This window comes from Anguilla rostrata, chromosome 10, assembly GCF_018555375.3.
Source record: "Anguilla rostrata isolate EN2019 chromosome 10, ASM1855537v3, whole genome shotgun sequence".
NCBI lineage: Eukaryota > Metazoa > Chordata > Actinopteri > Anguilliformes > Anguillidae > Anguilla > Anguilla rostrata.
The window spans coordinates 29796216-29810524 of record NC_057942.1 but is presented as its reverse complement, the minus strand read 5'-3'; the positions used below and the strand labels follow the sequence as shown (position 1 = coordinate 29810524).

Sequence of the window (14309 nt, the reverse complement as noted above, 5' to 3'; positions counted from 1 at the left end):
GGTACTGCTGTACACACACACTTACACAGGCGCGCGCACACACACACGTACACACATGTACACACACATACTGCAAGCACATGCACTCACACACACACACACACACACCCACACACACTCCATTACACAGACACACACACAAGAACACAAAGAATCTCTTATACCCTACACACCCATATAAAAAAGGTAAACATACTGCTGCCATTGGCACGGCATGTTCTCTGAAGTGTGGATTAAAACCATGGGAATGTTGCAGTCTTGGCTGGAGTTTATTTGCTTAAAGGGAGAATGCAAGGTGATGTTTTTCCACGGGGCACATTCTTTGTAGCGGAAACTGGCGTGGTGCTTCCTGGATCGCAACCTCGGCTCGTTTGCAGGCCTGAACCTTGGCCCTCCTGAGCCGGTCGAACCAATCAGAAATAGGAACGCCAACGAGCCGCTACTGTACAAACATCGTACGTGCTGATTCGAAAAGATTCAGCGGATATCTGTCACGTGTCAGTTAGCCCTAATGCTGGTTCCGTTCCCGCCGTAGTCAGCTTTGTGGCTGCGCGGCTGACGTCGGTGGGGTTTTGTCTTCGATTTAGCTTCGGGTTGGGCCCTCCTGTCTCTTCCCTTTCTCAGACTGACTGACGTGTAGCTGCCCGGCTTTGATCGGGCGCGTTTTTTATCGATGCGTTCTCCGTTACTGCTTTACGGTTGGGATTTTGTTTCCTTTTGTTTTGTATTGTTTCTGGGAGGCCTCTGTTCCAGCTGCAACATGCAGCATTCTCAGTAAGAATGAAGGACGTGTCAGAGTTTTTTTTTTTTTTAAAGTCAAACAGAAGCTCAGCCGTTCGCGGCCTTGCCGTCGGTACCGTAATGCTAACCCCGCGGCCCCCTTGTTGTAGTGCTTATGAAATATGAATGATCTCTGATGCATGGAGACAGATGTGCTTTTTGAGGGACGCTGCACTTTTCCTGAGTAAGGTCAAACCGCCCGGACTGGAGACGAGAAACAGGAAGTGATTACATCATGCATCTGGGGCGGGAGAGAAAGGGGAGGGAAGAGGGTTGGGGGGGAGGGGGGGTCAGAGGGAGAGAAGAGAAATGAAGGGAGAGGTGGTAAAAGGAAAGGATGGGGAAAGAGTGAGGACGGGAAGGAGAGTAAGGTAACGAGAGGAAAGTAGAGAGTGAGCAAGAGAGAAAAGGGAAAGAAAATGGGTGAAAGATGGAGAGAAAAGAATAGAGGGCTGAAGAGAGAGGGAGATACTGTCAGAGAAAAACTGAACGATTAAAATATTCAACAGACACACGCACGCACACATCCTCGTGGAGCACTAGTACTTTTGTACTATAATAACACTTTACTTTAACACTTACTAAAGCAATAAATCTCTTGTAGCTTCATATTATGAGACTGACAATGAAATACTGTGATGCAATAACAGGGGCTTTAAAAGGGAGTGACCTGTGTAAAATGGGTGATGTGACCAATGGGGGAGGGTTGCCATGAAAACGCACTTATGCAGCCTTCTCGGCAATGTGATCCACCCACCCAGCCCTCAGATCACCCAGTCAGCTGTCTCTGAAAACAAGGGAGAGTGGTTTTTGCTGTATTTGAAACCAAAACGACATAACTTTATTTGAATTATTTTACTTAATTATGCGGTTTGATTGACGCAGGTGACCATGTGCTGGACGCTCACAGTGTTTCACCCTGCAGGCTGAATATTTAGACGCTGACTCTTCATAATCTATAAAACTGTCAATTGCAGATGGAACAAAAACCATGAACATTGTTGGCACTCCAAGCTCAAGGTTGCACACCCCTCTCTTTCTCATACGATGGTTCAGTCTCAATAAGAACGTGTCATATTGTGTTTCTGGAACAGACTCACAAAACCTGGGGTAGATCCATGGGTTTCCACAGTGATTTACTTGCGGACAGGGTACCTGTCCTGGTAGGATAGATATCAGAGATGTGAGAGAAAGGCCACTGATGCGGGTGTCACTCAGAGAGAAGAAAGTTGTGACAGAAACGTGGTTTTTGGAGGTGCCGTTGACCGTGGTGCAGGATCCTTCAACCTTGATCCTGGACTGCCACAAGGACTGCTGGTTTTGGCTGTTACTCTGCACTTGATGATTGCAGTTATCTCACGGGCAGGGGGCGACATAGCTCAGGAGGGGGCGACATAGCTCAGGAGGTAAGACCGATTGTCTGGCAGTCGGAGGGTTGCCGGTTCAAACCCCGCCCTGGGCATGTCGAAGTGTCCTTGAGCAAGACACCTAACCCCTAACCTCTAACTGCTCTGGCGAATGAGAGGCATCAATTGTAAAGCGCTTTGGATAAAAGCGCTATATAAATGCAGTCCATTTACCATCTCACTACCCATTGTTTCTCGGGTTCTTTATTTTTTAAAGTTAAAGCATGATCCTCTGTCTCTTTGCTATGATGTGACGCATTTGAATTTCGCTTTTCAAATCCAGTTAAAATGGCTTGCTCGGCAAGGAAGGCACGTCGAACACCTCGCCGCCTTACTTCTGACCAGGAACGGAATGGGGGCTCATTTGATTAGCACAACAGGGATGAGGATCGCCAAGCCGCTATCGGGAGGAAGCGGACAGGGGAAGCGAATCAGAGGCGCACCGCGCGTTCGGGTCCAGGTGGACCTGCGTCAGCGACGCGCTAGAACTCTGCGTGCCCGTCTCCTTATCTCCTGGATGGGTAATCGCGTGATCAAAGCCGGACGTCGGCCTATCGTGTCCATCGTGGGCAGTGGGGGGTCACTGGTCGGCATAAAAAAGACTGCACGCGGTGTGGTAATACACGCGTTACACGGAACAAACTGTGACCAAGAGCGATCTTCCGAACGACCGATAAGGGGAGAGTAGAGTGCTGATTCGATTCGATTAGATTGGAATCGTGTGGCTTCGGACGAGTCCCCTTTGTGCTGAGTGTTCTGGGAGCGAAACCGCGAAACGTAACCACAAGCTTAATGTGCTCGCTTAATGGTGACATATCCCGCTAAGCCCGTATGGAAATGGAACCTTCTTGGAATAAAACGTATTATCGCGGTCAGGAATGTTATCGCTGCACTTTACGATATATGGGCAAATATCGCAGCGCAGGTGACAGCGAAAGGTTATTTTAGTGCACGGGGCTGCTGAGACTTATGATGATAGTGTTATGATGCAGTAGTAGACATCATCACGGGCAGGGCACGGCCCAAATTGCTCTGTCTCTTTCGGTTCTGTCAAATCCATCATCTAAACCGTGCGTGTTGTTGGAAGTAAGGTGTCCCAGTTTATTATTTATTTTTTCCTAGCACAGCAAAGGCACGGTTGCAGCAACCATGACACCTGTCCATCAAGGACCGGTGTACTCACCAAAATCCCAAAAAAGCATGTCCGTTACTAAATTCACCTTGTGGGCTTCCCCCCCGCCCCCCATCTATCAGAGTACTGAAGCCCATCATGTTCACTACTGAAGCTCATGGCTGAAAATAAGAAAAGAGGTAGAAAAGAAGAAAAGGTAACTTTTAGCCGTTTAAATTCGTTATTGCACATTGTGCTAAAGCGTGTCGCTGAGACTATTTTGAGTTTTCAGCGAAAGGCGTCCTCGGCAGGTCTTTCTGTTCTGCCGCAGAACGCAGGCATTCGTGCATTTAGGGCTTCAAAACTTTTCTTTCGAAAACTTTCCTCGCGCGCCGCGGAATAGATTCGCCCCCCCCCCGCTGTGTCGAACCCCCGCCCTCCCGTACCTGCCGCCTCCCACGGCAACCTTCACCCGCGCGGGCTCGTATAGCACGCGGCGTTTAACGATAACCCCGCGGACAGGTGGCGGGAAATGACATACGATGTCTCCGTTGTAGCGGTCGCTAGCGCGGACGGGCGGGGTCTATAAACGCAAACAGGCTGACGGAGTAGCGAGCGGACGCTCGCTCGCTCGGGCTCGACGCTCGCGTTCGCGCACAGGTGGGCTTTTAACGGGCGGCGATAACTCACGGTGAGAGCACCTGTCGCGGTCAGCCGGCGCGAAGCGGAGGACTAAGGACTCAAAGTCGCGCCCGTTCCTCCGCGGACTCTGAAGGGGGCGGCGTCCGCTCGGATTGATCGGCTCGTCGTTAGCGGGCCCGCCGCCGCGGCGTTTCCAGCGAGACGCGGCGATCGATGGCGTTTGCCAATATTTCTCGAGCCCGCAGCCCACGTGGGCGGGCGGTCCACTGCCTCATATTGATTATCGTCGTTTTTTTTTTTCCGGGACTTTAAAGATGATATCATGTCAAGCATGCTTGCAATCAAACGAGATCACAGAATCAGCACTCTGTGTAGGATTATTCCACAGCACTCTGTGTAGGCCTAATGTATGTGGGGTAGACATGTTACAGGTGCATACTGACTTGTGTGGTGTATGGAGAAATTGGAGGTGAATACTGGCTGGTGTGGGGTATATAGATTGGAGATACATACTAGCTGGTGTGGGGTATATAGATTGGAGATACATACTAGCTGGTGTGGGGTATATAGATTGGAGATACATACTAGCTGGTGTGGGGTATATAGAGATTGGAGGTACATGGTTGGCGTGGGGTATATAGAGATTGGAGGTGCATACTGGCTGGTGTGGGGTATATAGAGATTAGAGGTGAATACTGGCTGGTGTGGGGTATATAGAGATTGGAGGTAGACACTGTCTGCTGTGGGGTATATAGAGATTGGTGGTACATACTGTCTGGTGTGGGGTATATAGAGATTGGAGGTATATACTGGCTGGTGTGGGGTATATAGAGATTGTGGGTGCATACTGGCTGGTGTTGGGTATATAGAGATTGGCGGTGCATGCTATCTGTCCGTGTGTGTGGGTGTGTGCCTGTGTGCATGCGCGCATACATGTGTGTCTCATGTGTATCTCTGTCCAGGTTCGTCCTAAAAACATCAGTTTGTTATTTTTTATTTGCCTGAAACGCATGCATTTTGTTTTCCTTTTTTGTTTGAAATTTCCTCTCTGGACCCCCATGAAGTGAGATGGCTCTGTGTTATTTTCGCAGTCATGCTGAGGTGTGCTTGTTTTGCTTGTATCAACGCGTCTGTTTTTAAGGCTGTGTTATTGTGTCGTGAGCGCAGTGTAAATGACCGTGTGAATGCGGAGGATTTTTAACTGTGTGCTGAGCATGCCTGTCTCACACAAGGCACAGTCACTGTGTGCTGGGCAAGCCTGTCTCACACAAGGCACAGTCACTGTGCTGGCATCCTCACACAAGGCACAGTCACTGTGTGCTGAGCATGCCTGTCTCACACAAGGCACAGTCACTGTGTGCTGGGCAAGCCTGTCTCACACAAGGCACAGTCACTGTGTGCTGAGCATGCCTGTCTCACACAAGGCACAGTCACTGTGTGCTGAGCATGCCTGTCTCACACAAGGCACAGTCACTGTGTGCTGGGCATGCCTGTCTCATGAAAGGCACAGTCACTGTGTTCTCAGCATGCCTGTCTCACACAAGGCACAGTCACTGTGTGCTGAGCATGCCTGTCTCACACAAGGCACAGTCACTGTGTGCTGGACATGCCAGTCTCATGCAAGGCACAGTCACTGTGTGCTGGACATGTCAGTATCAGACAAGGCACAGTCACTGTGTGCTGGACATGTCAGTCTCATGCAAGGCACAGTCACTGTGTGCTGGGCATGCCTGTCTCACACAAGGCACAGTCACTGTGTTCTGGGCATGCCTGTCTCACACAAGGCACAGTCACTGTGTGCTGGGCATGTGTCTCACACAAGGCACAGTCACTGTGTGCTGGACATGCCTATTTCATACAAGGCACAGTCACTGTGTGCTGGGCATGCCTGTCTCATACAAGGCACAGTCACTGTGTGCTGGACATGCCTGTCTCACACAAGGCACAGTCACTGTGTGCTGGACATGCCTATCTCACATAAGGCACAGTCACTGTGTGCTGGACATGTCAGTCTCATGCAAGGCACAGACACTGCACTGTGTAATTCACTCTCTAAACCACTTGGCCTGTTTGGCTGAGTATTCATTCCCGTTCAGTAGCTCTGACAGAGCTGTCCTGGTCATGGCCTCACTGAAATCAAACCAGGAAGGAGAGCCATCTCCAGAGGCTGTTTCCTTTTTAAAAAAAATATTCTGTTGAAAAATGCAGGGTACGGGGGGTGGAAAAGAACCGTTTTTATTTGGGGGAGGGCTCTTGAACTGAGATTACACCTGCTTAACGGACAGTACACCTTTATAGTGAGTGTAATTATTCACATCTTTCAAAAAAGGGATGTCACCTCAAATCTTTCCTTTCCCAAGAGTCCCAGAAACCACAAAAACCTGTTCAACGAATTCATTTGTTTTCTTAGCAAATATTGTGTGTAACTGTTTTTTTTTTTTGCGGTGGATATCTTTCTCCCAATTGCCATTGCGCACTTGATCAAAGAGTCTTTTAAATGTAGGTCTCTTGTGTAATGTTGCCTTTTTTCCGACTAATGCTTTCAAAACAAAAAGGGCAAAAGAATCTGGGTTGAAAATCTTACGGGGAGGTTTCGAGGCAAAATTAGTGAGGCGCTGCCCTCTACTGGTGTGATGGGCACAGAGCGCACGGAATACGTCCCTGAAGTTTAATGGGAGAGTTTATGGCGTGTTAGCTCAAACTGGATAAACACTGATTTTCCTCAAGACTCTCTGGAGCATTTTCTATCACTCGGGTAGGTGTTGTGTTCGCTTGTTGCTGTCTCCAACCTCAAAATGGCTGACGCAAAAACCAATCGAGCTCTGCTCTTGGGTTGGTTGTGAGTCACCCATGCATCCCCCACCTGCCAAGCGAAAACCATCCATTTTTCTTCAGAATCCTCGCAGCTCGCTTCAGATGGGGTGGCAGAGAGAGGATTTATTTGACCAATAAAATCCTGGAAATGATTAGATGGCCCGTCTTTGGAGTTTGGCCAGGACACCAGGAAACCCCATTCTTGAGATAAGTGGCACGCGAACCGTAATGACCACGGCCAGCCGGGACCTTGTTTTAATGTCTCCTTTGAAAAATGGCATCCCCCACGACCCCTTGTCCCTGCACTGCCCTGGAGCGCTGTTCTTTAGACTTGGCCCTGAGGGGATGGTGCCCCCTGCTGGCCAGCAAACGTTACACACGGTTGCAGCGTGTTTTTCCGGAGGATGTTCTGTTGTCAGTACAAACCGGGCCCACCCTGGCTTTGTTCCGGGCATTTCTTAGGAAATCACTGCAGGGGAACAGAGCTGCGGGCCAATTCACGGGGGTCAGATGTTCATAACCTTGAGATGAACTATTCAGAGTCATTATTCTCAGGCCTTGCTACAGATTCCCGAAAATGCCAGCATTTTGGAGGGATATGGTTTACAGAAACATTGTGGGAACATTGCACGCAATGTTATGAGAGCATTTCACCTTTTTTAATATAGAGTTTAGTTCTCAATTTTTTCATGGTCTATTTTTTTCTGGGAGGTGATGCTTGTTTCTTTTTTTAGAATGTGTGCTTCAGAAAAACCATTTCATACTCTGAAGGACTGCGTGTAGACATGTACATGTTAAACATACCAAAGTTAGTTATAGTAGTGTAGTGGCAACGTAGAGCAGTTTGAGTTTAACTGTGTTAACTGTGTTATATGTATCAACATAACATATCCACTTGTTTCATCATGAAATTTAATGAAAAGCCTATTTGAATAAGCGGTACATAAAACAGCATTTTAACTTTGTTAGTATATTTTACAATTATAGCTCTTAAAGGCTATTGTTAGTGACACCTGTTGGCCAAAGCATGGAATGGCAGCCGGCTATGTTTTGCAAGCATCGTGTACAAACTTGAAACAGCAAATTGAAAAATGAAGATTAAAATGTCTGTTTGTGGAACAAAGGACGTTCTTCAGTCTGAGCTCATCTTGGAGAGGGAGTGTTACATAACCAGTAATTAGTGTGAACTGTCCCACTTTGGGGAAGGGTGGGGGATGGAGGTTAGTGGGTGGGTTGGGGTTGCTGATTAGTCACTGGTGGGCTGTTGGAAATGGGAGGAGCTAAGTCACCGCGTGTCTGGAGTCTGCCAGCTTTTCAGCCACACGGTGACAAATCCAGTGTTTCTGCATGTGTGCCTTTGCAGTTTGAAGGTGTGGTTGGCAGTTATATAACATTATTAACTGTAATCTGCTTGCTTGAATTTATCTGCAGTGTTTTTTCTGTGCATACTGCACATTCGCCTTCTACACTGTTCCTGTACACGCAGACATTTACTGTAGCAATTCAGGTTGAATAAAAGCTTTGCTCTGGTGCAGAATGACGGTTCACTGCCTGGGAGTTAAACCCATCACCCGCTGGCGTGCTGTGGTCTGCTCCCATTGATGCTGAGCATGATAAATCTGTGCGTTTCTGTGGGAAATGTTGCCCTTTTTCGATGTTACATCCTGTTAAATGTATTTCTGGGGTGTTCTGGGGTGCTCATGAGGTGTTCCGCGGTACCCACCCCCATTCTTCTGGGCCAAGACTGGACCGACTGTGGGATAAGACTGGACGACTTTCTTCTGTGGCCACCCTTTGGCCACTGGGGAATGAGGAACCAGCCTGTAGTCACCTTGCATTCAGGTTACTCCAGTAATGTAAGAGTCAGATCTTTTCCGAGTCCAAGCCCCACCTCCTTATGTAGAGGGCAACTACAAAACCAGGTTGAACCTGGTCGCGGAGAGATTGAGGTCTTGACCCTGATGAGACACCGGCTGTCGCGCGCTGTTACCTGCCTGACCTGTCGCCCAGCGGCTGTCTGGATTCGGCGGATATGACACGGGGGTCAGTCGCGATTCCCGACGGGACACCTTAGCGAGGAGCGCTAAGTGGGCCTGGTTTCGTTTTCAGTGGAGTCCCCAGGATAACAGCCGTCAGCAGGCTAAAGCTGAGAGAGGGTACTGTAGCTCACCGAATCAGCACACAGGCCCAGCTCACACCCCCAGCGTCGTTTGGTTTGGGTTTGCGTTTCCTGTGCTTTGCCATATTGATTGACAGCCAGTTCGATGGTTGCAGCTTTTGATGGGTTGATTTGATTTGACTGCCTCTGTGTCGCATTTGACCAAAGCACCATCTCTCACTCACTCGCTCTCTCTCTCTCTCTCTCTCTCTCTCTCTAGCTCTCTGAATTCAATTCATCAATAATGCTTTATTGGCATGCCAGTTTATTAACAATATTGGCAAAGGACTTCACAATAAAATAATTAGCAATGATACATAAGACATATAATTAATAGAGTGGAATAAAATAAATAGCCTAGATTTTTTTTTAGATTAATTAATGGGCAGCACGGTGGTACAGTGGGCAGCACTGTCACCTCACCTGGCCAGTTTCTGTGGCCAGGCTGTGCTCAATCAGTCTGTACATTTTCAGTTTTTTTCTTAAATTGTTATCAGTCACCGTAATCAGATATTCTGCTGTGGTGTACTTTTTTGTTGTCTTATGTCCAAATAGCATTCAAGCTTGCGTTGAGTTTGTGTGGTTTTGTTCCAATGATGATGTAGTTTTCTTTTTCTTTATTCATAATCTGGTATGGTCTAATTCTTTGAAATAATGTCTCTCTCTCTCTTTCTCTCTCTCTCTCTCTCTCTCTCTGTCTCTGTCCCCCCTTTCCCTCTGTCTCCCTCTCTCCCCCCTCTCTCTTCCACCCCCCCTCTCTCTCCCCCTCCCTCGCTCTCTCTCCCTGCCTCTCTTCTCTCTCTCTCTCCTCCCTCCCTCTCCCTCTCTCTCTCTCCCCGCCCCCTCTCTCTCTTTCCCCCCTCCCCTGTCTCTCCCTCCCTCTCTTTCTCTCTTTCCCCCCCTCTCTCAGCAGCAGTGGTCCATCAGTGTTAATAAAAGCGGGGTCCTATAGACATGCAGCCAGGCACGATATTGGCTCTGCTAGCGAGAGCGAACGGTGCTTCTCTGCGAGCTGTCAATACCAAACCGTGCGCACGAATCCATCCCTCTGCCCCCCCAGAGTTTCCGCATAAACCGTTTGATATGCTTGTTCTAGATACAAGGGATTGTGGGAAGGGCATATCCACGCCTGTTTTCCCTCCAAAGCGATCTGGGAGTTTCTTGCTTTTTGTCGTGTTTACAAATATGGGAAGTGTTTGACATGCCGAGCTCAGATTGCACATGTTACTGGGCTTGTAGGAGCGTTTTTTTTTTTCTCTCGAAGCATCCCAGGGCGCATTTGGCTATGCTATGATCCCCAGTCATTTTTTATAGGTTGGGAAAAAAAAGGGATAAAATTCCGTGAGAACAGCGACTGTTCTGAGATGGCGGAAGGATGGCGGGAGTGTCGTAGGGAGGTACGGTGTCGCAGCGAGTTCCGGCAGAGACCCGTGCTGCGGCGGGGGCTCTTAGGGTACCCCTTAATTAATTAATTAACATTAACATTTATTAATCATTTACGGCATGGGGCCTTGCTCCTCATACAGAAAAAAAATATATTTTCCAGTTATTTTTACACCACTGCACGTAAGAGCTCTTAGTACTGTGTGTGTGTGTATGTGTAGTGAGCGTGAGCACGGGGAGTGTGTGTCTGTGCGTGCACAGTATGTACATACATGTGTGCTCGTGCCCTTTCGTGTGGTCTTTGTGTGTGCGTGCGTGTGAGTGTGTGGGTGTGTGTGGGTGTGCGAGCGTGTGCGGGCACACACGCGCGTGCGTTCTATATGGCGCGTCCTGTTTCTCGAAACGCACGGTGATGAACGAGCTGTCTTTTCAGCGCATTCTTTAAAGGAGTCTCTTCAGCGTGGAAAAGTTTAAAGTGCCTCTGCGGAGGCTTCCTGGGTCCCTCGCAGGGGCGGGTAATGAACCAGCTGCTGCGTCTGGCTCCTCAGCACTTTCGGAAGAGCGGGGCGGTCGGACAGGAAGAGGAAGTGGCCGGGCCTCCAGAGCGCCCTGCGCCCGTTCTTGCCGTGGATCGAATGTCACGCCGCGAGAAAACGCAACCCGGGAAAAGAGTTCCGCTGAACGTCTCGAAAAAATTGACACGTCCGATTTGAGTGGGTCGTTGACTCGGGGCATGTTTTCGTGTGCCCAGTCATCTGAAAAATAAGATCATGAAAACACGATGCAAGTAGGCTATTCGGCCCATCTAGACTTGCCATTTAGCTGCAATATATAGAGTATCTAGCACTGCGTCTAGCCTGGACATGAATAACGCAAGGGTCTCTTCCTCTACTGTATCGCCTGTAGAGCTGTGACACAGGTGTACGACTCAATCTGTGTGAATAAATTAGTTCCTCGTATCCAATCAGAATTGACATGCTATCATCTACATTTCCTCAAACTTTTCACCCCCCCAGAGGTGAATGGTTGTGCTGCTGTGTTTGTGCTGCTTAATGCTGTATGCTTATGGCACCGTAAGGATTGTTAAAGTGCTATGGTGGATGGTGATCGTTCTGGAAGATTTTCTCCAAAAACTGCTTAGATTGCATTTGTTTCTCTCACAGTATAATATGTGCCTGGTTTTTGTCCACCCTTGTGAAGGGATATGAAGAGCCAGCTGAATCCCTCTCTTCAGTTCCTTCTGGCTTCTCTGTGTCCTCTAACAGACTGGCAACCGGGGGCGGAATGAACCGGACCACTGAAGTGATACTGGAGGGTTGCCATGACGGCACCTCCCCATTGGCTGGGCCGGGCTGGGATGTGAGGGTAGGGGACAGGGATTGGTGGAGGCACGATCTCCGCCTCTCCAGATCTTCCTTATTGACAGGGCTGGACTGGAAATAGTTTACGAAGCACATTAACAAACCAAATTGAGTTAAAGCAAGCAAAACAGCTTCGGAAAGACCCGGAGTCTGTCCTGTTGAGTCATGTCGCCCTGGGGAATGAAGTTAGGGGGCTGTGTGCTGGCCTGTGGCGGATGGATCTGTCTGACCTGAGGTTACCACATGCTCGTGTGCACACACACTCACACGCACACACACACCCATTGTCTTATCCAGTGCAACTCACAATACAGAGAAAAGTAGCGCATCCTCCTTGTATATACGCACAAAGCACATGTGAGGCATGCATGCTTTATTTCTGTCTTTTGCACAAACATGCAAATACACGCATGGTCTGTCTCTCTTGTCTCATATTCACAAACACACACACACACACACACACACACACACCAACACTCTCTCCCTCTCACTAAATCATTGGGTTGATTCTCCTGTTGTTGCTTTCTGTCTGCTGACCTTATCTAAAGCTGAGGAGGAATCTCTGTGTTAGGCAGAGCAGCAGAGGGTCTGCCATTAATATCCACATTTTCGGGAGGCTCTTCACCTGCGTGATTGGTGCGAGAGGCCTCTCACAACCTGGCGGAAAGGAAAGGAAAATGAAACGTGACGCGCTCGTGAAATACGACCACATGCGGATTGCGTTATGGGGATTGCTTTTTTTTGTTTGTTTTTTGCCTGCTGCAAAGGCCGCTGTTGTCAGTGAGGGTTGCTTTGCTTGTTGTGTGCGTGTGTGTGTGTGTGTGTGTGTGTGTGTGTGTGTGTGTGTGTGTGTGTGTGTGTGTGTGTGTGTGTGTGTCTGTCCGGTAGACCAAATAGAAGATATGATCTGTGGAGGGCATGTTTGTCAGTGTCCATTCGTTCCATCCAGTTCCTCCCATGTGGTAACCCCCCCTCCCAAATAGGATTTCTCCACAGCAGGGAAATATTATCAGAGAAAACAAAGCAAGGGGGCCATGTGAACCAAAAGGCTGAAAATTGTGTTTTTAAGCGACTCTGTATCGCTTGTTTCCAGGGCTGAGCAGAACTCAGTCACCCCTCTCTCTCTCTCTCTCTCTCTCACAAACACATACACACACACACACTCTCTCTCTCTTTCTCTCTCTCTCTCTTTCTCCATCCCTCCCTCCCTGTGCTGTGTACTGTATTTTTGTAATGTGTGGATTTGCTCTTCTCTCCATAGGGCCCTCCTGGTTCTCAGTCATCTCCCCACGCACAGCCTCCACCTCACAACCCCAGCCAACACATGATGGGCCCTCACACACAGGTACAGTAACACTCAACACAGAGAGAGCACAGTGGCCTGCTCAAATACTGAACACAGAGAGAACACAGTAACCCACTCTAATACTGAATACAGAAACAGCATACTCAACACAGAGAGCACAGTGGCCTACTCTAATAGTGAACACAGAGATAACACAGTAAATAACTCTAATACTGAACACAGAGACAGAATAGTGACCCACCCTATACTGAAACAGAAGCAAAATGACATTATTCTAATATTGAACACGAGACAGATAGCCCACTTATACGAACACAGAGAGCACGTGCTCACTCTAATACTGAACACAGAGATAACACAGTAAATAACTCTAATACTGAACACAGAGACAGAATAGTGACCCACCCTATTACTGAACACAGAGAGCACAATGACTTATTCTAATATTGAACACAGAGACAGTATAGTGACCCACTCTATTACTGAACACAGAGAGAGCACAGTGACTCACTCTAATACTGAACACAGAGAGAGCGCAGTGAATCACACTAATACTGAACACTGAGAGAGCATAGTGACCCACTCTATTACTGAACACAGAGAGAGCCCAGTTACACACTCTAATACTGGACACTGAGAGAACACAGTGACCCACTCTAATGCTGTACACAGAGATAGCACAGTCACCCACCCTAATACTGGACACAGAGAGAACACAGTGACACACTTTAATGCTGTACACAGAGATAGCACAGTCACCCACTCTAATACTGGACACAGAGAGAACACAGTGACCCACTCTAATACTGAACACAGAGATAGCACAGTGGCCTACTCTAATACTGAACACAGAGACAGCACAGTCACCCACTCTAATACTGAACGCAGAGATAGCACAGTGACCCATGCATAACACAGGTATTTTAAGGCAGAACACCTTGTAACTCCTGTAACCCACCCCCACCCCCACCCCCCGAGCCCCCACTCACTTGGCACCCCCCCTCTCCTTGTCCAGGACACTTATAAGTCACCCTGGCTTATATGTGAGATGCTGTGGGGTTACCCACGATGCACCTGTACATTCTGTTTCCTTGTCATCTTAATTCATCCCTCTCTCTTACACTTCAGTTCTTCACTGCCTCCCAGTGTGTGTGCGATTAATTTGTGTGTGTGTGTGTGTGTGTGCGTGCGTGTGCGTACATGTGCACGAGTGCGAGTACGATGCATTTGTGTGTGTGTGTGTGATTTCTGTATATGTATGTGTGTGTGATTGTGTGTATGATATTGCTTTGCAGCAAAGTGAAAAAGGTAGGGAGAAGGTGACAGAGTTAGGGAGAGGGAGAAAGAA

At 48.3% G+C, this 14309-nt stretch overlaps 1 protein-coding gene across 4 annotated transcripts in view; it reads left to right on the top strand.

The window, feature by feature from the left end:
• The window catches only part of ssbp2a (single stranded DNA binding protein 2a), a 103365-nt gene that overhangs the window by 73282 nt on the left and 15774 nt on the right, over positions 1–14309 (top strand). For 2 of the 4 annotated variants that reach the window (XM_064296475.1, XM_064296476.1), the window contains exons 5-6: position 1; positions 12917–13000. The exon at position 1 is cut by the window's left edge and continues 89 nt beyond it. In XM_064296475.1, the coding sequence (XP_064152545.1) occupies position 1; positions 12917–13000 (85 nt within the window). The remainder of the gene's footprint in view (positions 2–12916; positions 13001–14309) is intronic. The other 2 variants (XM_064296477.1, XM_064296478.1) reach the window with 1 other exon arrangement.